This window comes from Eufriesea mexicana, unplaced genomic scaffold (assembly GCF_001483705.2).
Source record: "Eufriesea mexicana isolate 0111107269 unplaced genomic scaffold, ASM148370v2 scaffold9405, whole genome shotgun sequence".
Classification (NCBI taxonomy): Eukaryota; Metazoa; Arthropoda; class Insecta; order Hymenoptera; family Apidae; genus Eufriesea; species Eufriesea mexicana.
This window is the reverse complement of record NW_016917148.1, coordinates 288,008-310,472: the sequence shown is the minus strand read 5'-3', so window position 1 is coordinate 310,472 and position 22,465 is coordinate 288,008. Positions and strand designations below refer to the sequence as shown.

Genomic DNA, 22,465 nt, shown 5'->3' with positions numbered 1-22,465 from the left:
TGATCGTGACGAAAGTGACGGCAAACGCGACCGATAACTCCATCGTATTTTTCTCCACGTATCTTTTTCCCTGTGCCGATAAACAGTGTTCTAACTGTCGAATGGCTACACGCAGGCACAATACCTTCACCAGGTGGCGCGGAAGTGCTTCGAGGGGAAACAACCGTTTTATTTAAACATTCCCCAGTTCATCTAGTGTATTCCCGGTGTGTTCGTTTATCCAAGAGATCGGAAATTTTCACGTTCGAAGATACAGAGTTGCGGTGGCAAGTTGGGGAATTGAATTATCGACAATCGTTATCGGTAATTCGACGGATACATCTGATCGGTATCGTCGCATGGAAAATAATACGTAACATGGCTCGTTTCTATGGATGATGGTCGATTCGTCGATGCGACAGATCAAACGTACACTGCAGTTCCGGTGGGGTCGCCGGAAGTAGCCGGAGCGTGACGGCGGCAGTTCTAACGGAAAAACGTGGGAACTCGAACCGTGGCTCTGCTCCGCCGCTTCATTAGCCAGCACACGCTAAACGTGCCCGATGATAATCGCGTTAAACATCCACCAACGGACAAGTCTTCCTTCTCTCGATCTCGTATTAATGAAATCATTCGTCGATATATGTACATCAATGATACTACGCCGACTCCGAAGAAAAGGAAAAAATTACGTTAGACAATGACGGAATATTTGTCGACGCCTTAATCGATGCGCGCAACGAGGTCGAGGATAATCGAGTTAAATAATTCATAAACGATTCTTCCCTTTTCTGTTCCGATCACGACGTTCCAGCGACGAGTCAACTTCGTGACCGAGGAACAAAAAGACGTGTCCACTCGAGTCGACATTTTTCCATTAATCGTCGCATCAAACGATAGGCGTAGTCAATCGGAACAAACGCTCGTACATATTCCATAGCGAGGAAACGGAATTGCATTGGAATAACGGCTTCCTGTCGACGTGGTTGAAAGGCTTTCGATATCGTTCGTAGGCACGCGGAACAGTTAATCCACCACTGGTTGACGGTTCTCGGCCATTGAGCAAGCAACATCGACAACTTCAGACGAAATTTCACCCTGCCCCCTAGCGAATCGCTTCCATACCTACTTACGAATATCTCTCGCGAGAAACCGGCCGGTGGTAATTAAAAGGAGCATATAGACTGAAGAAATGGAGTCGAGAGTAGTTGTTGGAGCCAAAGGAAGAGAGTGTTGATTCAGCGAGATGCTCCTGAGGCGATTCAACAACTTCTCCACGCGAACTCTCGACGAAGTCTTAAACGGTGCAAAGGGACAACGCGGGATTAAAGCGCGAACTCGCAGCCGAGAGTGAATAATCGTGGAAGAATTCGTCATCGATTAAAAATAACGAGCCACGGGGAGAACACACGAGCGATGATGGTCGGAAAGCAAAAGCGGAGAGTATCGCGCGAATAGCGAACGAGCAACAGGATACGGTCGCTCCCCACCGGTCGTAAGGTAAGCCAGACAACAGAGAGACGACGAACGCGAAACCGAGAGAGAGTAGTGGGATCCCACTCTAGGTAGAGTTCGTGACGTCAGCCACCAAGTCGTACGACCAGTTTGAACTGTGAGCTCGCGGTAAGAAGGGAAGAAAGAAGAAGCGACACTGGTCTTCGGCCGTTCGTCGATCTCTCCTGATACGTGTACATTTTTACCGGCCGGCTTCTGGTAACGTAGCGCCGCCACGCGTGTTTAAACCGTTCACCGAGTGCTTGTCGAGGGACAAGTTAGTTCGTTACGATACCTTCGTTGCTGTTCGATCCAAGTTCGATCAAAGTTTGATTCGTGATCAGAGGAGAGGTGCATAGTGAGAAAATCGTATGACCAACGGTGACATAGAGAAACGCAAAGGACAGAGTGCCACAAGGAAAGTGAAAAGAGGAAAAAAGAATACGGTGTCGCGTGTTCTAGTGGACACAGTCGAGCACCTGGTGTCAGTGATAAATAGAAGCGCACATAGAGGGTGCATAGGCGTGTGGAGACTCGCGATGGAACTCGGTTGTTCGGTGACGGTACCTTGGTCGATCGGGAAACCCCCACAGTTATCCGCCTTCTCAGTGCTGCTGCACCTTCGCTTAGACACTGCGGTATCTTATCCAATCCAGCGAATTCGTGGTAACTCGATCGAATAACGACAGGGAGGTACGTGCACGCGTGTGTACGTGAGTTTACCGATAATCGTGACGGTATTGCAAGTTTGACTGGAATTCGTCGGGATAGAGAGATTATTAATAATAAGAAGTATTATGGTGTGAAGAAACGGTTTCTCGGCGAGCAGTAACGGCTTGAAAACAGAGAGCGATCAAGGAGACGTGTTTGGACGAAGACGTCGAGCCGAGTGTCCGGACGTTCGATGATATCGTTATTGTGCGTGCACGGAGGGAAACAACGAACGACGACGCACGGGCCGTTGTGTTTGGATACTTGACGCGGTCGCTACTGCGCGTCGTGAAAACATCGACGGCAGAGAGAAATGGGAAACCACCCGTCCGCCCACCAGCCGCTCGAGAGAGCTACCAGCCATGCTGGAAATGGTCTTCGCCTCTCGGTATGTTGCGATCTTGTTTTACGTCAACGATAACTCTCGCAGATGCCCACGTGTGACGCACGCCTCTCGATGCAATATCGTTAAATCGAACGTACGCGATATTTTGCTTGTTACGCGTGCAGTTCGTATAGAGTCGTTTGGCCTTTGAAGTCTCCACCCTCCGCCTCGCGCTTTCGGCCTTTTACTATGCTTAACTGCCGAAGGTTGCAAGTATTACCTTGGCGAGAATTTTTGGAACCGATGTATACGAGGTTGCACGAGTTTCCTGTGCAGAAGGGGTGGTTTATGTTGTTACGGGCGCGTTGCAATGGGATGGGTAATTTTGTTTGTGATTGCTCCAACGGTTTCAAAGCGTAGGTTACAACGAGGATTACAAGGTGTTTTATCTGCATCCAGGGATTATAGAGAATATATGTTATTTAGCTAATTTTATTTTCGACTAACATACGTTAGCTAGGAAAGCAGTGTTTTATCGACTTTTGTACATATAGGTATATTTCAGTAAATACATGCTTCCATGTAGCTTTAAATAGGTGGAAATAAATGTAGTTTAATTTCTTTTATGCGCAGGTTTAAATCCTTATAAATTAATATTGGTACTGATGGAATAGATAGAAATAAATATAAATAATTTAAGTAAAATAAATATGGAATTATATAGTATAAATATAATTTCCAATTTTTTGTAGTTTGTTACTTTTTGCATAGTTGTTTGAGGGTTCTCTGTAGAAAATATTCTACTCTCCTCTTGCTCGCGATACGACACTCTCTTTTATCAAAATAGCTACTCGTATTGCTATAACCCTGAAATAATCTGAGAATATACCTGGTGATTTTTAGTAAAAAAGGGAAAAGAAAAAATCAGGACTTTTATTTCGCGATAAACGTGAGATACATTTGTTTACATTCTAGATTTTATTAAGACTATAAATACGTAACGCTATACAGAAACGATAATAAACGTTCCTGAAGATAATTACCAGACTACCCACTGACATGATATCACTGTGCAATATAATCGATATTTGGAAAATTTCAAAGTCTGCTGTAAATTACGTATTCGGTACAAATATTATGATAGCAAACACGTTGCGCTCCTTTCGTCTTTGAGATTTTACTCATTTTCCTAAATTATCAGGCGATGTCCTAGTTTTTCCTTGTATCTCATTTATAACTGAAGCATTAAAGCGTAGGAAAAATTATTTTGCAGTGACATCAAATCGTTTTATAAGGACGCGCTTTCAAGGTTGCAAAATAAATTGCGATTATGGCTTTTAACGAGAACTAGTGAAAACCAGTATGTTTTTAGAGAAACGAGCGATTTCATGCTCTCCTGAAATATATATATATATCTTTGTGTAAAGGGTAAATAATTCTTAAATAAATAGGAGAGTACAGTTTTAAATAAGCTGTAATCCATTTTGTATTTTTGTAATACCGAAGTACCACAAAATGGTTGGAAAACAGATCCCTTTTGAAACGGAATAATTTAATTGTTCTTTCCTATATGATGTTGCATTTTGTCACAGAAAAAAGATTCTAATCATAAAAATTACACTTCGCATCTAAAAATTGCACTTTGCACATCATTTAATTGAAAAACATCACATTTTGCATCCCTTTACTTAAAAGATTCCTATTTATATCCCCAATTTAACAAAATGTCATTTACTATCTTCTTATTTAAAAAATTTCTTTTTGCAGCTTCCAATTTAAATAATTACATTTCCGACTTAAAATCAGAAAGTCGCGGAGAAAGATATCGGGGAAAATAAGCATATGTAAACCAAAATTTCTAATACAATAAATCTGTCAGAGGCAGAAAAGCCGATCTCCATTATCCGCCCAAGCTAAACAATTTCTATGAAATATTAGTCTCGACAACGTCCAATTTTGTCCCTCTTCGATTCGGCCAAGTATTAATTCGGTCTCGTCTTCATCGTGGGCGGATAGGTATGTTTGTGGCCTGGATGGAACTGGTCCTGTAGAGGTCACGACGAAGGTCGCATACTTTCCGCTTTATCCTCAAGATTTCAGGTCCCTCGAGTTTTTCGCTCGATTTGCCTCCATTTGTCTCCGCCATTTTTCTTTTCCTTCTTCGCCAAGCGGAAAACGGGAATAAGTGGATTTTTCATCTCTGATATGTTTGCTCGATATGGCAAACACATTTCGCACGTTACATTATCAGGTAGCCGACGTGCGTTATGTTGGTAGAGTGGCTGGAAATTCTTGTCTTTTGAAAATGGCGCGCAAACAAAGATGTTTTCGAGGTTAGTCGATTGTCGACTCTTGATCGAGTGGTCTTTTGTTTCTTTCCTTTATTTCCATTGTCTTTGTTCGTGTTCTGTCAGGTGTCAATGTGACGTTATTTTTAGTTATTCCTGGGATCTTAAATGCAATTAAGTTCTAAGTGACTACTTTGTGAATTTCGAAATTGGAATGTTTCATGATTTGTCAGTCGCAATTAAGTTTGTACAGTTCGGTTGTCAAGTTCGGATTTTCAATTAAATTCGAAGATTTTAATTATCAAGGTCGGATGTTTTATGATGTATGGATCTCGATAAAGTGTGTTATTTCATGCTCTTTGGTCACGCTCTAGTGATATTTTTGATTGTTTTATTGAACAGATTTTAAGGAATTATGAATATTCGTTATTTCAACAATTTTGTCGAATTAGTCTTAATTATCTCTAGTTTAATTTGAATTCTTTACTTATGCTCTTTGATCGCGCCTTGACCACGTTTCAATAGTGTTAATGACATTTTATTTAATTATCCATGTTTATTCTTCATACCTTTTGGATGTCTTAATTCAGCTGTATTAATTTTATTTTAATTCTTCGTTTATATTTTTTGATCGTGTTTTTATAGAGTTTTCGGGGCATTACAGAATTCTCAATAAATCATTAATGTTTATTCCCCATATATTTTTCACATATTAATCCAATTATACTTATTTTATTTTAGTTCTATGTTTATGGCCCTCGATCACGATTTAATCAATTTTTTACGATATTAAAAACTTTTTATCGGATTGCCTATATTTCTCTTTCCTATATTTTTGGTATATTAATCAAGCTGTATTTATTTTATTTTAATTCTAAATTTATGTTCTTCGACTATATTGTTTTACATGTATGTAGCTTCAGTTTGATACATTGTACGATCATTTTACTTCATTAATTTGTCGCTTCGTTACAAATCCTCTATAGTATATACATATAATAACATACCAAGGCTTTAAAGGCTCTAGGTTACGCTGAGAGGCCTAGTTAGGCTACTAGGCAATGCACGCAACGTGAATAGCAAAATTAGTCTAGAAGTAGTATACATTATTGTCTGAAGTGTACGATAATGATATAATAACATCTTTAAATTCATCCATTCACAAAGACTGAGACCAATTAATCCCTCTTTAATGCCCTATTAGTCCCCCTTCTGAAAAGAGCTCCTGCCCAACGAACACCCTAGTTAACAGCTCGAACTACCCCTAACCGTTTAACTCTTCACAGCCAGTGATTCCACCAGGCAATCTGAAAAGTGTCTTCCCGGAGACACAACCTTGGGCAACAGTTGCAACAATTGCAACGAGGAAAAAAAAGATCGAAGACCCTCGATTAACATAATCTCGGATATTCTCGATAACGTTCCACCAGGAGGATAGGTTGATGCAAGGCGAATTTTAATGTACAATTACGTAGTTTCATGAATATCTATGAGCAATCTTCGGCTGCAATCGGGAACAGCTTCGAGAATTCTTGCCTGCACACGATTTCCTGATGAATCTCCGAGGACTTTCAGCCGACTGCACAAAAGGCTTTACATAAGCCTTTACAGGCACTCGTCTCGAAGGCGAAACTCGAACGACGTCGACTGTGAAAGGAGGATGATAGACATTGGTCAGTTTTGAACCTGACTATCAATGAGAAAAAAGGATAATAGCGATTGGCCAAGTTTGGACTTGGTTATCAACGATCAATTTTTAGAGGGTGACCAATCTACGGGGATCTTAGCTAATGGGTTCCTGAATAATTATTTTATTAGTAGATCATATTGATTGACTCGATGAGCTCTGTAGACGACACTTATTCCTCATAACTTGTAGAAACGTGAATTTAATGATTTTTCATTAGCAGGATGTGTGGATGATGATCGAATAAAGTAATCATTCAGAAACTTCAGCTAGCCTAAGCTAGGTTTGCTATAGATTAATGGATTGAATTTTCTTCTTCATTTTTAAATAAATAATTATTGAGGATTTCTTAAAATACTATACTCAAAATATATCAAATAATTATTTAGCAACTGAGCAATTATAGACTCATCATAAATTGATGGTTTGCTGATGAATAACTATGCACTTAGAGTTCCTCGAAACCTATACAAAATTATGCAAAAATTGTTCATTATCAGGACATAAGTGACGATTTATTATCAAAGTAATCGTTCAGGAATTCAGCTGACTAAATTCTTCATAGATTAATAAATTGGACTTTCTCTTCACTTTCCAGGTGAATAACCATGCATTTAAAATTTCTCAAACCCCATAGAGATGTGTTATACGTTGTCAGGACATAGGTGACGATCCATCTCAGGATCTCAGCAACGATATTCATGAAAAATTGGTAGATCGGACTTCCCTATCGCTTGCTAGATAGGTAACTACACATTTGGTATTTCTTGCAACCCGTAGAAGCGTGTTATATAAAAATTCGATGTTAACAGGACGCGAACGATGATTCATTAACAAGATTGTCATTCAGAAACTCAGCAAGTCGTTGATTCATCGCTTTCTCCATACATATGATCATTGTACATTTCAGATCTGCACGTTTCTGCAAATTTCTACAGAAATATGCATACTTCATAAAAATTTGTCGTTTATTCATTATTCATGAACTTAGCTGCTACGGTCATCATAGCTAGGCGAATAAACAATTATGCAACGTGTACTGTAGGAATTCTTACTCGATAATCCGCCTTCCATTGTGGCTAGAAGAAAAACCTGAACTTCGATCTCGCGAACTATCGTGGACATTGTTGGCCTGCATTCGTTGGTTCACGTTGCGCAATGTCGTTAACAACCACTGTTTCCAGCATTTCTTGTTCAGGGTTACGCGGATCGCGTTACTAATTGTCATTCACGTAACGAGCCTTATGGTTAATTAATGATCGTCGAAAGAGAAAGCGACGACCGAGTCGTCCGTGACATCTAGAATTATTGTTTCTAATGAACGTGCGTCACAATGAAGGGTGAAAATAGGGGAGGATCTAGTACCCCTAGTATCTAATAGTGTATCTAGTATTTAGTAACCAAGAACTTGGTTATATAGCTGCTTGCTCGTTATAAATAAAAATAATTTGATCTTTTTAAGTAGCAGATCGTTCTCGTTACACGATCCTTAAGATTAATAAAGTAACAAATTATACAAATTAGACATTTTTCGAGAATTTCAGTTTCATATCTCAGTATTAGGTATGCTTAATCCTTCGTTGGCAGACCTGTGCCAAACTGAGGACAGTTTCATTCTCATCTGATTCGATTGTCTTCAGTTCTAATTTGATAAAAGAGTGCATGGTAAACTAATTTCAGTTTGGCAATTAATTCAATGTCAAATATTATTCTAATCGATTATAAATTAAATTATTAACTCGTTAGTACGAAAGATATAAGAAGGTTGAACTATCGCGAGAATTTCATGAATTTCTTCCAGCAATCCGATGAAATATACAAATGAAAAGAATCATTTAATCCCTCAGAGGGGTATTTGGAAAAGGAAACTTCAAAGAGATAGTATGATGCCATCTCCCTGTCTCTACTTTCGTTTCATTTATTTTTCTATCGTATCAGAGGAAGCAAAGATAATTTCATTTAACCAGTTTTCTGATTCATTAACGCTGTAAGTAGCCGGGAAAAGGCGAGGGCAATTTACGAACGCATGAAAGAATCGCGTTTCTTCGTTACGAGTTATCTGCTTAATTATCTCCTGCAACCGATTCACCGTTTGCAGTTGTTCAGTCGTAGACAGGGATTAATGAGACACGCAGGTGCCCGGCTTGTTCCGACGATTTCTTTTATTAGAGAGTTGGACAATCTTTTCTTCACCTGATCTTGTTAGAATTTAATTCCGCTAAAAGTGAAGAGTGATGCGAACCATTAGTCCGAGAAATTACTCCCACGTTGCCAGCAAATTGCTTCGCCAACCGAATGTTCCTGTATCTAGACGCGGATGGGAGAAATTTATCTGGGGACTCACCTGCTGCTTTTGACGCTACTTTCATTTTGTTGTTCGAGTTGGCAGAGAACGAAACGACAATAGGGTCCCGTAAAATTGTCCTCTGTGTCATGGCGATGGCAATGTCAAGACTCGTCTGAGAGTAACAGGTGAGACAGGCGAAATAAAGCGTGCGAAAATGATTTCGGAGCCAATACGAATTTTTACGAATCATTAATCGCTTGAATTCTAATTTTTAAAACAGTAAAATCCGATTTTCTCTTTAGGATTTATACTTTTATATCATGGATTATTTAATATTTGTAAAGTATGTGTCACTTACGCGAATAATAATCCAAATGTAGAAATAAGAAAGAGAAGCTAAGACAAGAAACGTACAAGTTCCTACAAAGAAGGAAAAATAGGTGAAGAACACGAACTTTCATAAAAATAAAAGTAGCAAGCACGCGAGTTTCCCAAAAAGCATGAAAGCAGGTAGAAAGCACGTAAGCTCATAAAAAAATGAAATGCAGGAAGGAAACAAAAACCTGCAAAAAAGTTAGCAATATATCACGTGAATTTCCAAGAAAATATAAAATAAGAAGGAAAAGCACGAGATTTTAACAAAATAAGGAACAAAAAGGAGTGAACCACGTAAGCTTCCAAGGAAAAGGAAAACGTAACAGGAACAAAGCAACCACCGGCAAGCCCTAAACGCGCCATCTTTGACGCTGTCGTATAGTGCTGCGAAACGCAAAGAATACCCTCTGAAACAGCCATTAAGGCAAGCATCTTCGACAACGACTTTAAGCGGTGTCGAAGTTTAAATTGTGTCGGGAAGTTGAACGAAAGCAACGGGAGACTGTTCGAAATAAATGGCAAACTTCTCGACGACGGGTGGAGGTGCAGACTGCACTCCAAAGGAATCCCGAGTCGAGGGTTGCCTCGGAGTAGCCGCGACCTTTCTGGCTGAAACGTCAACCCTCTGGCTTCCGGTCGCATCGAAGAGGCCGGCACTCGGATCTCGAGAGTGCAGTCGCTTTCTCTCGATCGCTGCGACCACGACGCTTTCCGTCGCGATTCGCGCGCGTAATTATTCCGGGGGCGCAATTTGTCACAGCTGAGATACCATTGTGTGACCTCCGTGGAATGTGATACCGCCTGGGCGTGACCCTTCGAACTGATTTTATTTCTTTTTGTCAGACCTTGCTTTGCGATACGAATGCGAAAATTGCATTAATTCTGGTTTTGGCTTTGGCTATGAGATATATCTTTCGGTGCTGTTCATATTACATTCTATTGAATTACAGATTGTATTTTTCTAGTCGAACGTTTCTTTGTGAAAAAGTTGGGAAAATTGGACTGATTTTGATTGTGGTTTTGGTTATGAGAATATTATATTTTTTGGTGCTGTTCACATTATATTCTATTGAATTACCGATTTTATTCTTCTGTAGTGGAGCTTTTCTTTGTGAGAAAGTTGGGAAAATTGGACTGATTTTGATTGTGGTTTTGGTTATGAGAATATTATATTTTTATTCCTCTAGTGGAGCTTTTCTTTTTGAGAAAGTTAGAAAAATTGGACTGATTTTGATTGTGGTTTTGGTTATGAGAATATTATATTTTTATTCTTCTGTAGTGGAGCTTTTCTTTGTGAGAAAGTTGGAAAAATTGGACTAATCTTGGTTGTGGTTGTGGTTTCGATTATGAGAATATTATGTTTTTTGGTGTTGTTTGCATTAAGTTGTATTGAATTGCAAATTTTATTCTTCTAAAGTAGAGCTTTTCTTTGTGAAAAAGTTGGGAAAATTGGACTAGGTTTAGTTTTGATTTTGGCTATGTGAACATTATATCTTTTATTGCTGTTCACGCTAAATTGTATTAAATGGCAAATTTTCCTCTTTCAATCGAAATTTTCTTCATGAGAAAGTAGAGAAAATTCGACTGGTTTCAGTTTGTTTATGAAATACGATATTCCTTAATGCTATTCACATTGAACCAACCGAGGTTGATACTCTTCCGAAGTAAGGATGATAGATTTTGTTGGACTTTTTGGGAAATTGGTTGAGTGGGGATCGTATTAATTATTTGTTTATTTGATTTGAATAGTGGTTGTTTTATGAGCTACGTGTGTGAGGTTAGTGATATTTGATCGACTGAGTACTGACCGCAATTATGAAAGCTAATGTGTAGTATATAGTATTTCCGCTTTTTTGTACTATTGAATATCCGTCAAGCAGTTAACTTTGCTGTTGCTCTTCGATTTGAACCAAATTTTTAACCCTTTGCACCCGACGACTTTTGGCTAGAGAAGAGTAGAAATTCAAAGATTCTCTACTGAAAAACTGACGATACTTTTTTGAGCAGTAAATAAAGAATTGTATATTAATAGAATTGTAGAATTATTTGATTTCGATACCTCGCACACTGTTACATTGCATTAAATTTGATATATTAATTAATCTCGATCTTCCAAATTTTATGTAATGGTGACTGAAGCTCACCTCTCGAGTGCTAAGGGTTAATATCGATGTTTAGTAGAAAGTGGTTTTAAATTGTTTGAAGATATTTATATTGTTAAGTGTAGGTATGGTATGGAAGAAAGTAGGTATAAATATTGGATCAAATCGAAAAGTCGATGGATCTTAATGGGAGAATTTTCGTGGAATGTATCTGACAATCATATCGTACTGCAAGTACATTGATCTGTTTCCATCGCACTTTCTTCATTGTGTTTATTACGATCAATTATCACGCGTGGAACTTGAGTCAGATGCAAGACGATCGTAATGAAGTTCATCTTCAACTGGAGCACGTCGAGGCAAGTTAATAAAGTGAGTTTAATATGATCATGATGGATCATGTACGATTTCCTATACTGCAAATAAATATACTGTCGTTCTTTAATAGAAGCCCGACCTATAAAACTAAATATCTATCTATATTTAAACAATTATTGCAATATCCATAGTATACGCATATGGTCTTCCAAGATTTATCTACGCGAACGAAGGCTTCTATTTTAGTTTCTTCGTACCGAAAGATCTCCATTTTGTTTTATTTTAAATTCGAAAAATCGCGTATAGGATAAGAAAAGATATTTACAAACAATAACAGATGTTAATAAACGACAGTATAGATAATAAAATATAGCACTTCAAACATAACATTTTTAGATTTCTTGCAAAATATTATTCCATATCTTCATTGTTAAAATGCTTCGTTTTCTTGGTTTAAAAATATCTAAATATATTCTGATTAAACCAAGTTAAAGAACCAAATTGAAGAACTAAATTGTACTTTGTTTTATCTTAGTTAATTTCGATTAACTTATTTCGAAGATTATAACTGCATATGATGTATATATCATGTGTGTGTGAGTGAATTTATTTTATAAACGTAACATGAAATTATAACCAGGCGAGGTTTAGTCATATTGCTAGGTCAATGTAGATCAGGTGTATAATGTAACTTACTTTGAATAAGTTATTACTTAGTAAAATATCTACGGTAACATACGCCGCAGGAAGTTCATAACATATTTGATTACCTATGAGACGACGTCGTGAAATTTGAATCCTTCCAGGAAGAAGCCATCTTGAACACTCCCTTTTAGGCCAAAGTCTAAAGAGGCCATAACTCCAGGAAGCAATACCAAGCTTCAAATAAATAAAGCACTTGTTTCATGTTGATAACATCATTTTCGAAAAATCTCCGATTTCCATCCATTCCAAAAGTCACGAAATTGCGTGTAGTCAGGTTTGTTTAAATATTCGTGTATTACCAAGAAATATTTTTCCATATAAAGAGAATATTTAGCAGCAGTTGACACAGAGTGTCTCTGTTTAAATTCAGGTGGAAATCGAGTATTTCGTGCCCCGAAATTTAGTATTCCGATATTTTATGAGAAAACAAATAGAATTCAGGGAAAAGTTGGAAGTCGCGGAATTTTCTTTCGTTCTAACAAAGGATGCAAGGAAGGTTTTCAGGGAAGTCTCGCGATACTTTCGAACAAGTTTGAAGTTTCACGAATGTCGTTTTGCAAGGATACAAACAGGTTCTTTGTGACAGGAGAAACTTCCCCCACATTTGCTTCGATGTCTCCTATCTCACGATTTTATTATACACCCAGACAAGAAAATCTACATTATTCGAACAACATTAAACTTGTACAAAATGACATTTTTAATTCATAAATTTCCCCATGTAAATCTTAAATTTGTAAATTTTAGGAAATAAGCGTATAGTATAATTCTCTTAACTAAAGAAAAAAAAAAAATTTCAGTAGAAGAGAAATATAAAAATATAAGTTAGCAGTAAAGTTTGACAGAATTTAATAGAATCAAACTTTCTCTTTTAGCAATATATAAATTAGTATATAACTTGTCATGAAACAATCTGGCACATATATAAATTAAATTTTAAGATTTAGATGTTATAATTTCTGTAAGTAATTAATTTTTGCTTATGTTGTTAGGGTGCTAGTATAAAATTATAAGTAAAAGTGGGAAATTTAGAAAATTTACAAATTATTTTTATTTTCTTTTCTTTCTATTTCTCAGAAAATTACAGTGTGCTAATATAGAATTATAAGCAGAAGTAGGAAATTTAGAAAATTTACAATTTATTTTTATTTTCTTTTCTTTCTATTTCTTAGAAAATAGAGAATTTACTCCCTGAATAATAGTAGAATAGGACATTTTAAAAAATATCTAGAAAATAGTATCATATTTGCGAAGATGTAGGCTTCACACATATAACATCACTCTATAACTGAGCCATATATTTTATCATTAATACAGACAGAAAGGGACTGAGTTTAATCACATTATACAGTGTATAACTCTGCTAGATAAGTCGAAGATAAAATGCATCTGTTATTACACTCCAAACATAAATAAGCAAAATTGAAGATAGTTCTCTATCGTCTTGGAATTCGAAGATGAATCCACTTCGTTACTCGTTGAAAAAACATTTTAACCTAAACGGTTAGGAATATCCCCAAGGTTTCTAGCCAGCGATTATTCGATTTGAAATTCTAATATGCTTTTCAAAATTTATAGCTGATTGAAGCCTGTAGCTTTATCTTCGAATTATGGCTCCAGAGATAGATTTATTTAAATATCCAAATTTTTGCATTTTATAACGCTTTACGTATTACTAGAATTGTTTCACTGAAATTTGATTTCAAAGAAAATTTGTAGGCACTTCCGTTCAGTGATAGAATTGTTTATCGAACGTGAAATGTTACAATTATAGTAAGTGATACGAAGGTGAAAATAAACTATCGAATAAGAACAAAATACACTTAAATAGGTTGAATTGACTGCAACATTAAATCGCTTCGATACAATGTTGACTCAAGAAATTTCGAGTCTCGAATCTTAGTATTTATAAGTCGAACGTAAATAGAAAGAGCTGCCTATTGACTGCTCTCAAAATATAGTATCATTTCTCTATGGAGTAATTTTATTTTTCTCTTCAATTTACTTCTTCCTACATAGCGAATTTTTCAAAGTATTACAAAGTAATTTTTCATAGTTCTCCCAATTTTGGTGTTTATACACCTATTAGGTATTTCAATTGATTTTTATATGAATTATTTAGGTAATCGAGATTTTTCTATTTATGAGCCACACAAGCTATTTATTTAAAAAATTTGATCCCATTTTGAGGTATTTTCGAGGTTTTTATTTTGTATCATTTTTGCGCAGAAATTGTGCAATTTTCTTCAACCTTCTGTTTTTTTTAGCAATACATTTCAGTTGCCAGCTGAAAGTATATTGAATTTTACTTATAGATACTCCAATCTAACAGCGATAGATTATCGAACACGTGATACAGTACAGTATCAAGTTCTTCCTCTTCTGAAGTGTTAGATCAATGAGAAACAAACGATCGATCCGCATTCGTATCTTCAAATTGTCGTAATTCAAGTATATTCTACCCCTGATCTGATAGAATCTTGTCGATTTTCCAAGAAATATAAAACTATCTCTGGGTATTAATTTAAAAACCAATAACTACGAAACTATGTCACAATCTTCAACTATCCTAACCATACAAAAGTCGTCAACAGTACTCATCGGCTATCACCATAATTACGCAACGAATCTACATACGTACATTTTAATCAGCCAATTATCCCCCTCTACCGACAAGGTAGCCTGTCCTTATGCAAAAGTGACGCATTCCTCGTCGCTTCTCGATAAAAGGAATAATGGCAAATTTCTGTGAAGCATTCGCGCATGCACGCATATTTCACATCGCTCAGAATTCGACGAGGTGACGTCGAAGGAGAACGGAACGAAGAGAAGCGACTTCCTGCGAAACGCGTTCTCCGAGCGTAATACGCCGATTGGCCACGGCGCGGCGCGCCGGTCGTCGGTCATTGGGGAGAGACTTCGCCAGGCATGGGTTACGCAAAGCCGCGAATTCGCCGGGGCGTTCGCGATTACGTACGAATCGTATTACGCGAATGACACGCATAAATCCCTCGGATCGACACTCGTAGCGTACCATGAGCACGTTTACGGACACGCACACGGATAGACGACCAACGAGGGGATCGAACTCAAGGATAACTGGTGTTACACGTCGATGTCCGTCCGCTTGACAGAGATCGAGAGAAAGAGATCTGGAATTATACAGGGTGTCCTAGAATTGCGGCACTCACCTTAGAGATTTCTTTTTCTTTTTCTGTTTAAGGAATTCTTCAAGTTTCTGAGGTTCTTTCCTTGTCGAGTTGATACTGAACCTAACACACGTCAACCCAAAGCAAAGTATACTCATTGTGTACAGTAAAAAATTATTATTTACTATAAAAAATACGAAATTTCAGTAGGATGTAATAAAAGTGTCATTTAACGGTATGTTTCCTTTATATTAGTTTGATTATTCTCTTTGATATATTGCATATTTCGCTTTTTACGAACCCAGTTGATTATTTTCCCCAATGTATCTGGTATTCTGGTAGTCTCCGATTTGTTTTGTTCAATTTTTTTTCATTTATGAATTTCATTATTTTTTAATTTATTTTTTTAATTTTTAGATTCTTAAGAACAATAACTTTTCAACGATGAATTGTTAACTTTTTATCGAATAAAAATGTCATTCTTCTTTGTTTTGCATTTTATTTTTTTCGTAAAATTTATAATAGGAGCATTTGCCCTGCGTTTGACGTGTATACTCGTCATTGCACAATGTTACTTCCACGTGAGGGAGTTTTAAAATTAAATTCCACAGTTAACTGGTTGCTATTATTAAACTTCTGATATAAAATTCCACGTTCAATGTTATCACTTTTATCACTTGACTGCGTGATTTGTCTTTTAGTGTGTGTATAATTAATTTTTTAATACTTCCATTTATTCGGTTTTTTGTCAATTTTACAGGTCGTAGTAGGTTTAGCGATAATCTTCTTTTAGGGGTCCTTTTATGTGGTTTTGAGAAGCTGTATTTAGTCTTTTGAGAATGAGAGACTGAGAGGGAAATTCATTCATAATTCTGATATGACTTACTTGTTTTTCTACCTTGATTTTAATACGAGAAGTATGTGGAAGGATGTGGACTTATACAGGGTGTTCCAGAATTATAGGACACTAGTTACATTTTCTCCTTTCTTTTGAGAAATTCTTGGAGCTTTTGAGGTGACTTTGTTGATGGGATGTTATGGGAAAGAACGATTGGAATGGAATTAGAATTTGTTTGCAATTTGTTCTTAATTTAAGAGATACGTGGGAAGGATTATGTTTGTCATAAGACTCGGGCAGCAGTGTATACAATTCTTTTTACTTTTGTTTTATTAGTGTTTCGAGAAATTTGCGATTAATTAGGTATTAAGGGACTTTAATTTTTGCTCGTTTCTAATACAAACAATACTTCTGATTTGTTATTAGTCCATTAGTGTCACGTTCAAGGTAAATTGTCTATCCTGTGTTAAAACATTTGATCTTTATTTGCGTGTGTATATTTCTTCCCAAAGGATGCAATTTTAAATCGTTTTTAAAAAAATTCTATAATATTAAATAAATATTAATAAGGATAATACTACTGGTATTAAGATTAATATAGTGGGAGTCAATTTTTTAAATATAGATCTTGGTTAGGTTACTTGGTATATGTTTTGTCCTTCACATTTATTTCTCGGTATTATACTTGAAGAGGAGAAGAAAATCTCTAGATACGTGAATACGGATTTCCCGACTTAAAAGTATCAAGTGACAGACGAAGCATGTATTGAGGTTATGAAAGAAAGGGTTACTTGTGTCGGCATTCACAGACAAGAAAGTGGTCTTGAGCAACGAATCGATTCTGTACGTAATACAGGTTCTTATGATAAATGGTGGTCGCCGCGCATTCTTTCAGAAAATTGTTATTTACCTATAAAGAATTTTATACGAGTTTTTCTTTTAAGTATAAAAATTAGTCTATGATTATATCTAAATCGAATTAAATCCAAATATAATATAAATAAATATAATAAATAAATAAATATAATGTAAATAAATATACCTTTATTATCGTCAATAATCACTTGACTAATTAATCATAGCTAATTCCAGTAAATACCATTACCGATATTCATTCATTCATTCGTCCATGATGAATAACATATTTTTTCCAAATATCCAGACACATTTTATTTAAAATTTTGATAAAAATTGTAAAATTAAAGATTGTGTGTAATTTAAAGATCTTATTTAATTGCTTTCGAAAGTAGCAATATTTAAGCAATGATTTATAACATATCTTATCACGCGTTATTATATCTTAACAATAACCCGTAAAAAATTAGTATAAAAATTCGAATGCTATGAAGACATAAGGAGGCGATTATTTGAAATAGCGTGTAAGTGCATGTGAACATGTAATAAATTGCTTAAGTAGTTACGTACAAGCTATCGGTGGAACAAACTCTCGCGATATGATACAGGTCATAAAATTGTTAACACTCTGTGAATCGTTTTCGTGTATTAGGTGGAAGAAATATAGGGTGGCATTGGAAGTATATTACAGCGCAAATTGTCATTTACAAGGGGATTCCGCAATTGGTATCTAGGGTACTATAATGCGATTTAGAGGGGTGAATTTAGGATTGAACGATGGTGTTCCGTAGACTGTGGAATCTGATTTCGTTCCACAGATTTTTATCGAGTAGACGTTGAATTTATATCGTAATTATTTCACTTTTGTAAAATATAATTATTAAAAGTAATCTGATTTTTGATAATTTCATTCTTGAAAGATTAAAACTATTCTCGGTGAGTTTAATTTTGAAGTATTTAATTCTTCAAGAGAACAAAGTGGTAATTCAGTTGATCTAATTTTTAATTATTTACCTGTTTAAAAATAGAATTAGTGAACAATTGATATAATTTTTAATTATTTATTGCTTCAAAAATGCAGTTAGTAAACAATTGATATAACTTCGAATTATTTAATTTTTCAAGAAATGGTAAAATATTTGAATAATTAAAAATCAATGTTTACTTGAAATAAATTGACATTTCGTAAAGGTAAATATAGTTATAACATTTTATAGATAACGCGAATAAAAATAAATATTACATCACACACAGGGAAACGTTGATTCTTCGAATATCGACAGGCAAGGAAATTATTATTAGAAACACTGAATCAACTTGTTGTGACGTGGTTTAAATTTCAAATTCTATGTACCTCGAGTTGTGGAACGTATTGGAAATCGTGCAAAATTGAACAAGCTCGTGAACAAAAATACTCGTGTTTTTCCACACGTTGTTTTTATTGCGAGAATCTTAAGTGATTGTATTAAAGATCATTTCATTTTCATTAACGTTGCATACCATTTATAATAATTCATTGTATTCGTTAAAAAGCATTTTCATATCGTACAATCGTATCTCTTTAATACTGGTTCACTTAACCCTTTCATATTCATGGTCGAGATATCAGCGTGATAAAGTATTGCTCACTCGATATTTTGGACGAGATATTATTCACAAATGATTTAACAATATAATCGAATGTTGTCTCAAAATTCCAAAGGGAAAAAGTTTTTAAATTCCTTTTTTTAGAATATATTTTATATCTGGTATTGCTGATGTTTCTTAACATTCATGAATGAAATGACTCATGCTTTGATTTTTATCCTCAATCTTCATACGAAATATTCGTTATCTTTTTATCAGGTTACGAAATATTTTGCACATGGAGAGTAAAAATCAATTCGTGAGATATTTTATCTAGAAATAAGATACGATTAACGATCATAAATGCGAGGTATGTTAGAAATTAATTTTTTATCTCTTTTTCTTATGCATCGAGCGAGATTCAGTTAAAAAGATATAAATGTAGGGATAATAAATAATTAATATATACTAATATAAATTACGTAGAGATAAATATACAAATTAGAAGGATAAATAATTCAGTTTAATTCTTATAGCATCTTAGAACATCCTATCCATCATGGTACAAAATAATTAACAGAAATATCTATCAGTTTCACCTACTCTTAATACTCAATCAACTACTAAAATAAAATTTAAGAAAAGTTTATTTAAAAATTATTTTCCCATAAACAGTAAATCGAAAAGAAAAGAGAAATAAGAAAACCACTATGATAGATAATTCAATTCAATTCTCATACGACCTTACAAAATCTACCATTACATAAAATAATTAACAGAAATATCCATCAATTTCACCTACTCGTAATACTCAATCAACTCCTAAAATAAAATTTAAGAAAAATTCCTGATTTCATTTTCCCATAAACAATAAATCGAAAAGAAAAGAGAAATAAGAAAACCACTATGATAAATAATTCAATTCGATTCTCATAGGCCCTTACAAAATCTACCATTACACAAAATAATTAACAGAAATATCCATCAATTTCACCTACTCATAATACTCAATCAACTACTAAAATAAAATTTAAAGAAGCTTCCTAATTTTATTTCTCCATAAACGACAGCAATAACAAAAAGAAAAGCAAAAAAAGCATTATCATATATAATTAAATTCAATTCTCATAGGACCTTGTAAAATCCCGTCGACTATCCTGCCTACAAAATAATTAACAAAAATATTGATCCATTTCACCCACACGTATCCAAACGAAATAACAAATAATCCTTGAAAGCGTTGTAAAAAAGCAAACTCTGCTTGAAAGCACCCCTGAGCACCGGTGCGCCCATTAAAAATATAGCTAACGATCATCCAGGTGGGTTCGCGGTACAAAGTAACCCTCGAGCGTGGTTCACGGCTCGGCGTGGCGGGATTCGCGAAATTGACCGTGGTCTGTGCAAATCGGTAGGCAGGTTGCGTCGAGGTGGGACTGAATCGCGACGCGTCGCGACGCGACGAGGTGCATTCGCGTCATTGTCCCGCGAATAACAGCGCTCATCGTAACGCGTATGTACGTCTGCCCACGTTTCCAACTCTCGGCGACACCTGTCTCGGTGAAAGGATCGAGTACTCATAGGCGCTGGCAGATCGTCGTTGCCATTTCTGGAAACGCCGCGTGTCTTCTTGTTTTTCTCCGCGACTCGCAGCCCGGATTTGCCCGACCCATTCAGACCTTACGCTTCCAGCCATCTCCAGACATTACCCTTTGTGTCTCTGCGTTTCTCTTTTTTTTTTCCTTTATTCGTTTAGTTTCTCTCTTTTTGCAAATTTGGAAGAGAGGGATTAATAAGAAATTGTTTCTCTTCTTAGGTGTGTATGTAGATACATGGTAGCATATGTTTGATTAATTACTTTTATTCCAATTTATTTTGAAGATAAATTTATTATTCCTTGATATAACATTTGTCTTTCTTTTTTCTTTCTTTGGGTGGAGGGGGTGGGAAGGGGGTGCTCCATACAGTAATGACGTAAAGATTTGGAATTATCTATTATCTAGTAACGATATTTCTAAAATTTTTACAATGTAAATAGTAATTTGAAAGGGAGGGATTAATGAAAAATTATTTCTTTTCTTAGGTGCATGTGTGTGTGTGTATATATATAATGTGGTTAATTCTTTTCATTAAAATTTATTTCAGAGGTAAATTTAGTATACCTTGATGTAGAATTTATCTCTTATTTTTCTCTCTTCTCTTCTTTTTGGTAGGGAAGCTTCATAGAATAGTAGTTAATGTAAAGATTTTACATCATTTATTATCTAATAGCGATATTTATAAAATTGATAAAATATAAGTAATAATTTGGAAGAGAGAGAATAATGAGAAATTGTTTCTCTTGTTAGATGCTTGTTTAAAAATTTATTTTGGAGGTAAACTTATTCTACCTTGAGATAGAATTTATCTTTTTGGGGGAGGAGGAAGATGCATAGAATAGTAATGTAAAAATTTGTAATTGTTTATTATGCAACAGCGATATTTATAAAATTTATAAAATGTAAATAACAATTTATGAGATTCCTAATTAGTATGACCCGTTATTGCATAGTATCCAATATATAGTTTCCAATATTCATTTTATTATCAAATATATTGAGTTTATTTTTTAACATGCATAGCTATTAATGCAAATATTTTTGTGTCATTTAGATTTCAGTTTTTCGATTTTATTTTTATGCCAAGATATCGAGGAAGGCTTGAAACTACTAAAGTTCTTTTCATTTAATGAAGCCATACGTTTTTAATATCTATAGACTTGATCTACGTTTAAATGAAATTCGGTTAAGCTGAATCCTTGTTATCGAAGGAAAAGTGCTTCACTTTCATCTCGTTGATCTTTTATATTTAATATCTAATGATATTATTACGATCGTTTTTAACGCGTTGTTATCGTTACTTGCACCAGTATATTTCGTCCGTTTTGACGCGGTACTATACTTTTATAATTAGGCAAATTTGGTCTAGTCAGCGTGTTTAAAATGTCAGCACGAATTACAGAATGAGAATTTACCTTTTGAATATCAGAGTAGCAAGATTTCAGTTTCGCTCATCGGTATTTTAATATTACTAATGGGTTTTAGAAACGTTTGCTTTTGCACGAATTCACTTCACAGCAAGTAATTTAATCATGTACGATATTAAAATTAATATTCATTTTCTAACGAGTTAATATTTAAAATATTTTTAAATATTAACTTACATTTCTTCCACATAGTATTCATACGTATAATCACTGTCATGGAAGATATTAACCCTTTGCACTCGGCGATTTTTTCGTTACAGGGAGATAGTAATTCAAAGACTTTCTACCATAAAGTCGACGATATTTTTAAAACGGTAAATAAGAAATCGTATGCAAATTAAGACGTAGAATTATTTTATTTCTATATTCCACGCATCGTTGGGTAATTGTAAATTTGATATATCAATTAACATCCATCTTTAAAATTTAATTAAATGGCGACTGAGAGGCGCCACTCGAGTGCAAAGGGTTAAGAAAAGAAATCGTAGTTTAAAAGTGAAATAATGAACATTTGTAATAGGGCAGTCACATCGTGTTATATAGGCAGAAGAACAGAGTAATGTTTATCTTCGTGTCTCATTCATAACCTGGAAAATAATCGTGCTAATTATGCTATTGAATGTATCCTTTAAACAAAGAGAAACAATGGCTGATTATAAGAAAACATTCTTATACCGACGTTAACACAATTAGTGTAATTAACGCGTCGCTGTGGGAAAAGCGTTTTTCTGGAAAGTCTGGGAAATGAAACACTGACCGTGCAA

General features: G+C 35.3%; 1 protein-coding gene across 3 annotated transcripts in view; it reads left to right on the top strand.

Annotated features, from left to right (window-relative positions):
• Nucleotides 1-22,465, top strand: part of numb (NUMB endocytic adaptor protein) — a 134,798-nt gene that overhangs the window by 78,548 nt on the left and 33,785 nt on the right. For 2 of the 3 annotated variants that reach the window (XM_017907883.1, XM_017907884.1), the window contains exon 1: nucleotides 2,282-2,572. The exons of the other annotated variant lie outside the window; for it this stretch is intronic. In XM_017907883.1, coding sequence (XP_017763372.1) covers nucleotides 2,498-2,572 — 75 coding nt within the window. In that variant the 5' untranslated portion in view covers nucleotides 2,282-2,497. Of the gene's footprint in view, nucleotides 1-2,281; nucleotides 2,573-22,465 lie in introns of those variants that run through there. 3 annotated transcript variants of the gene reach the window in all.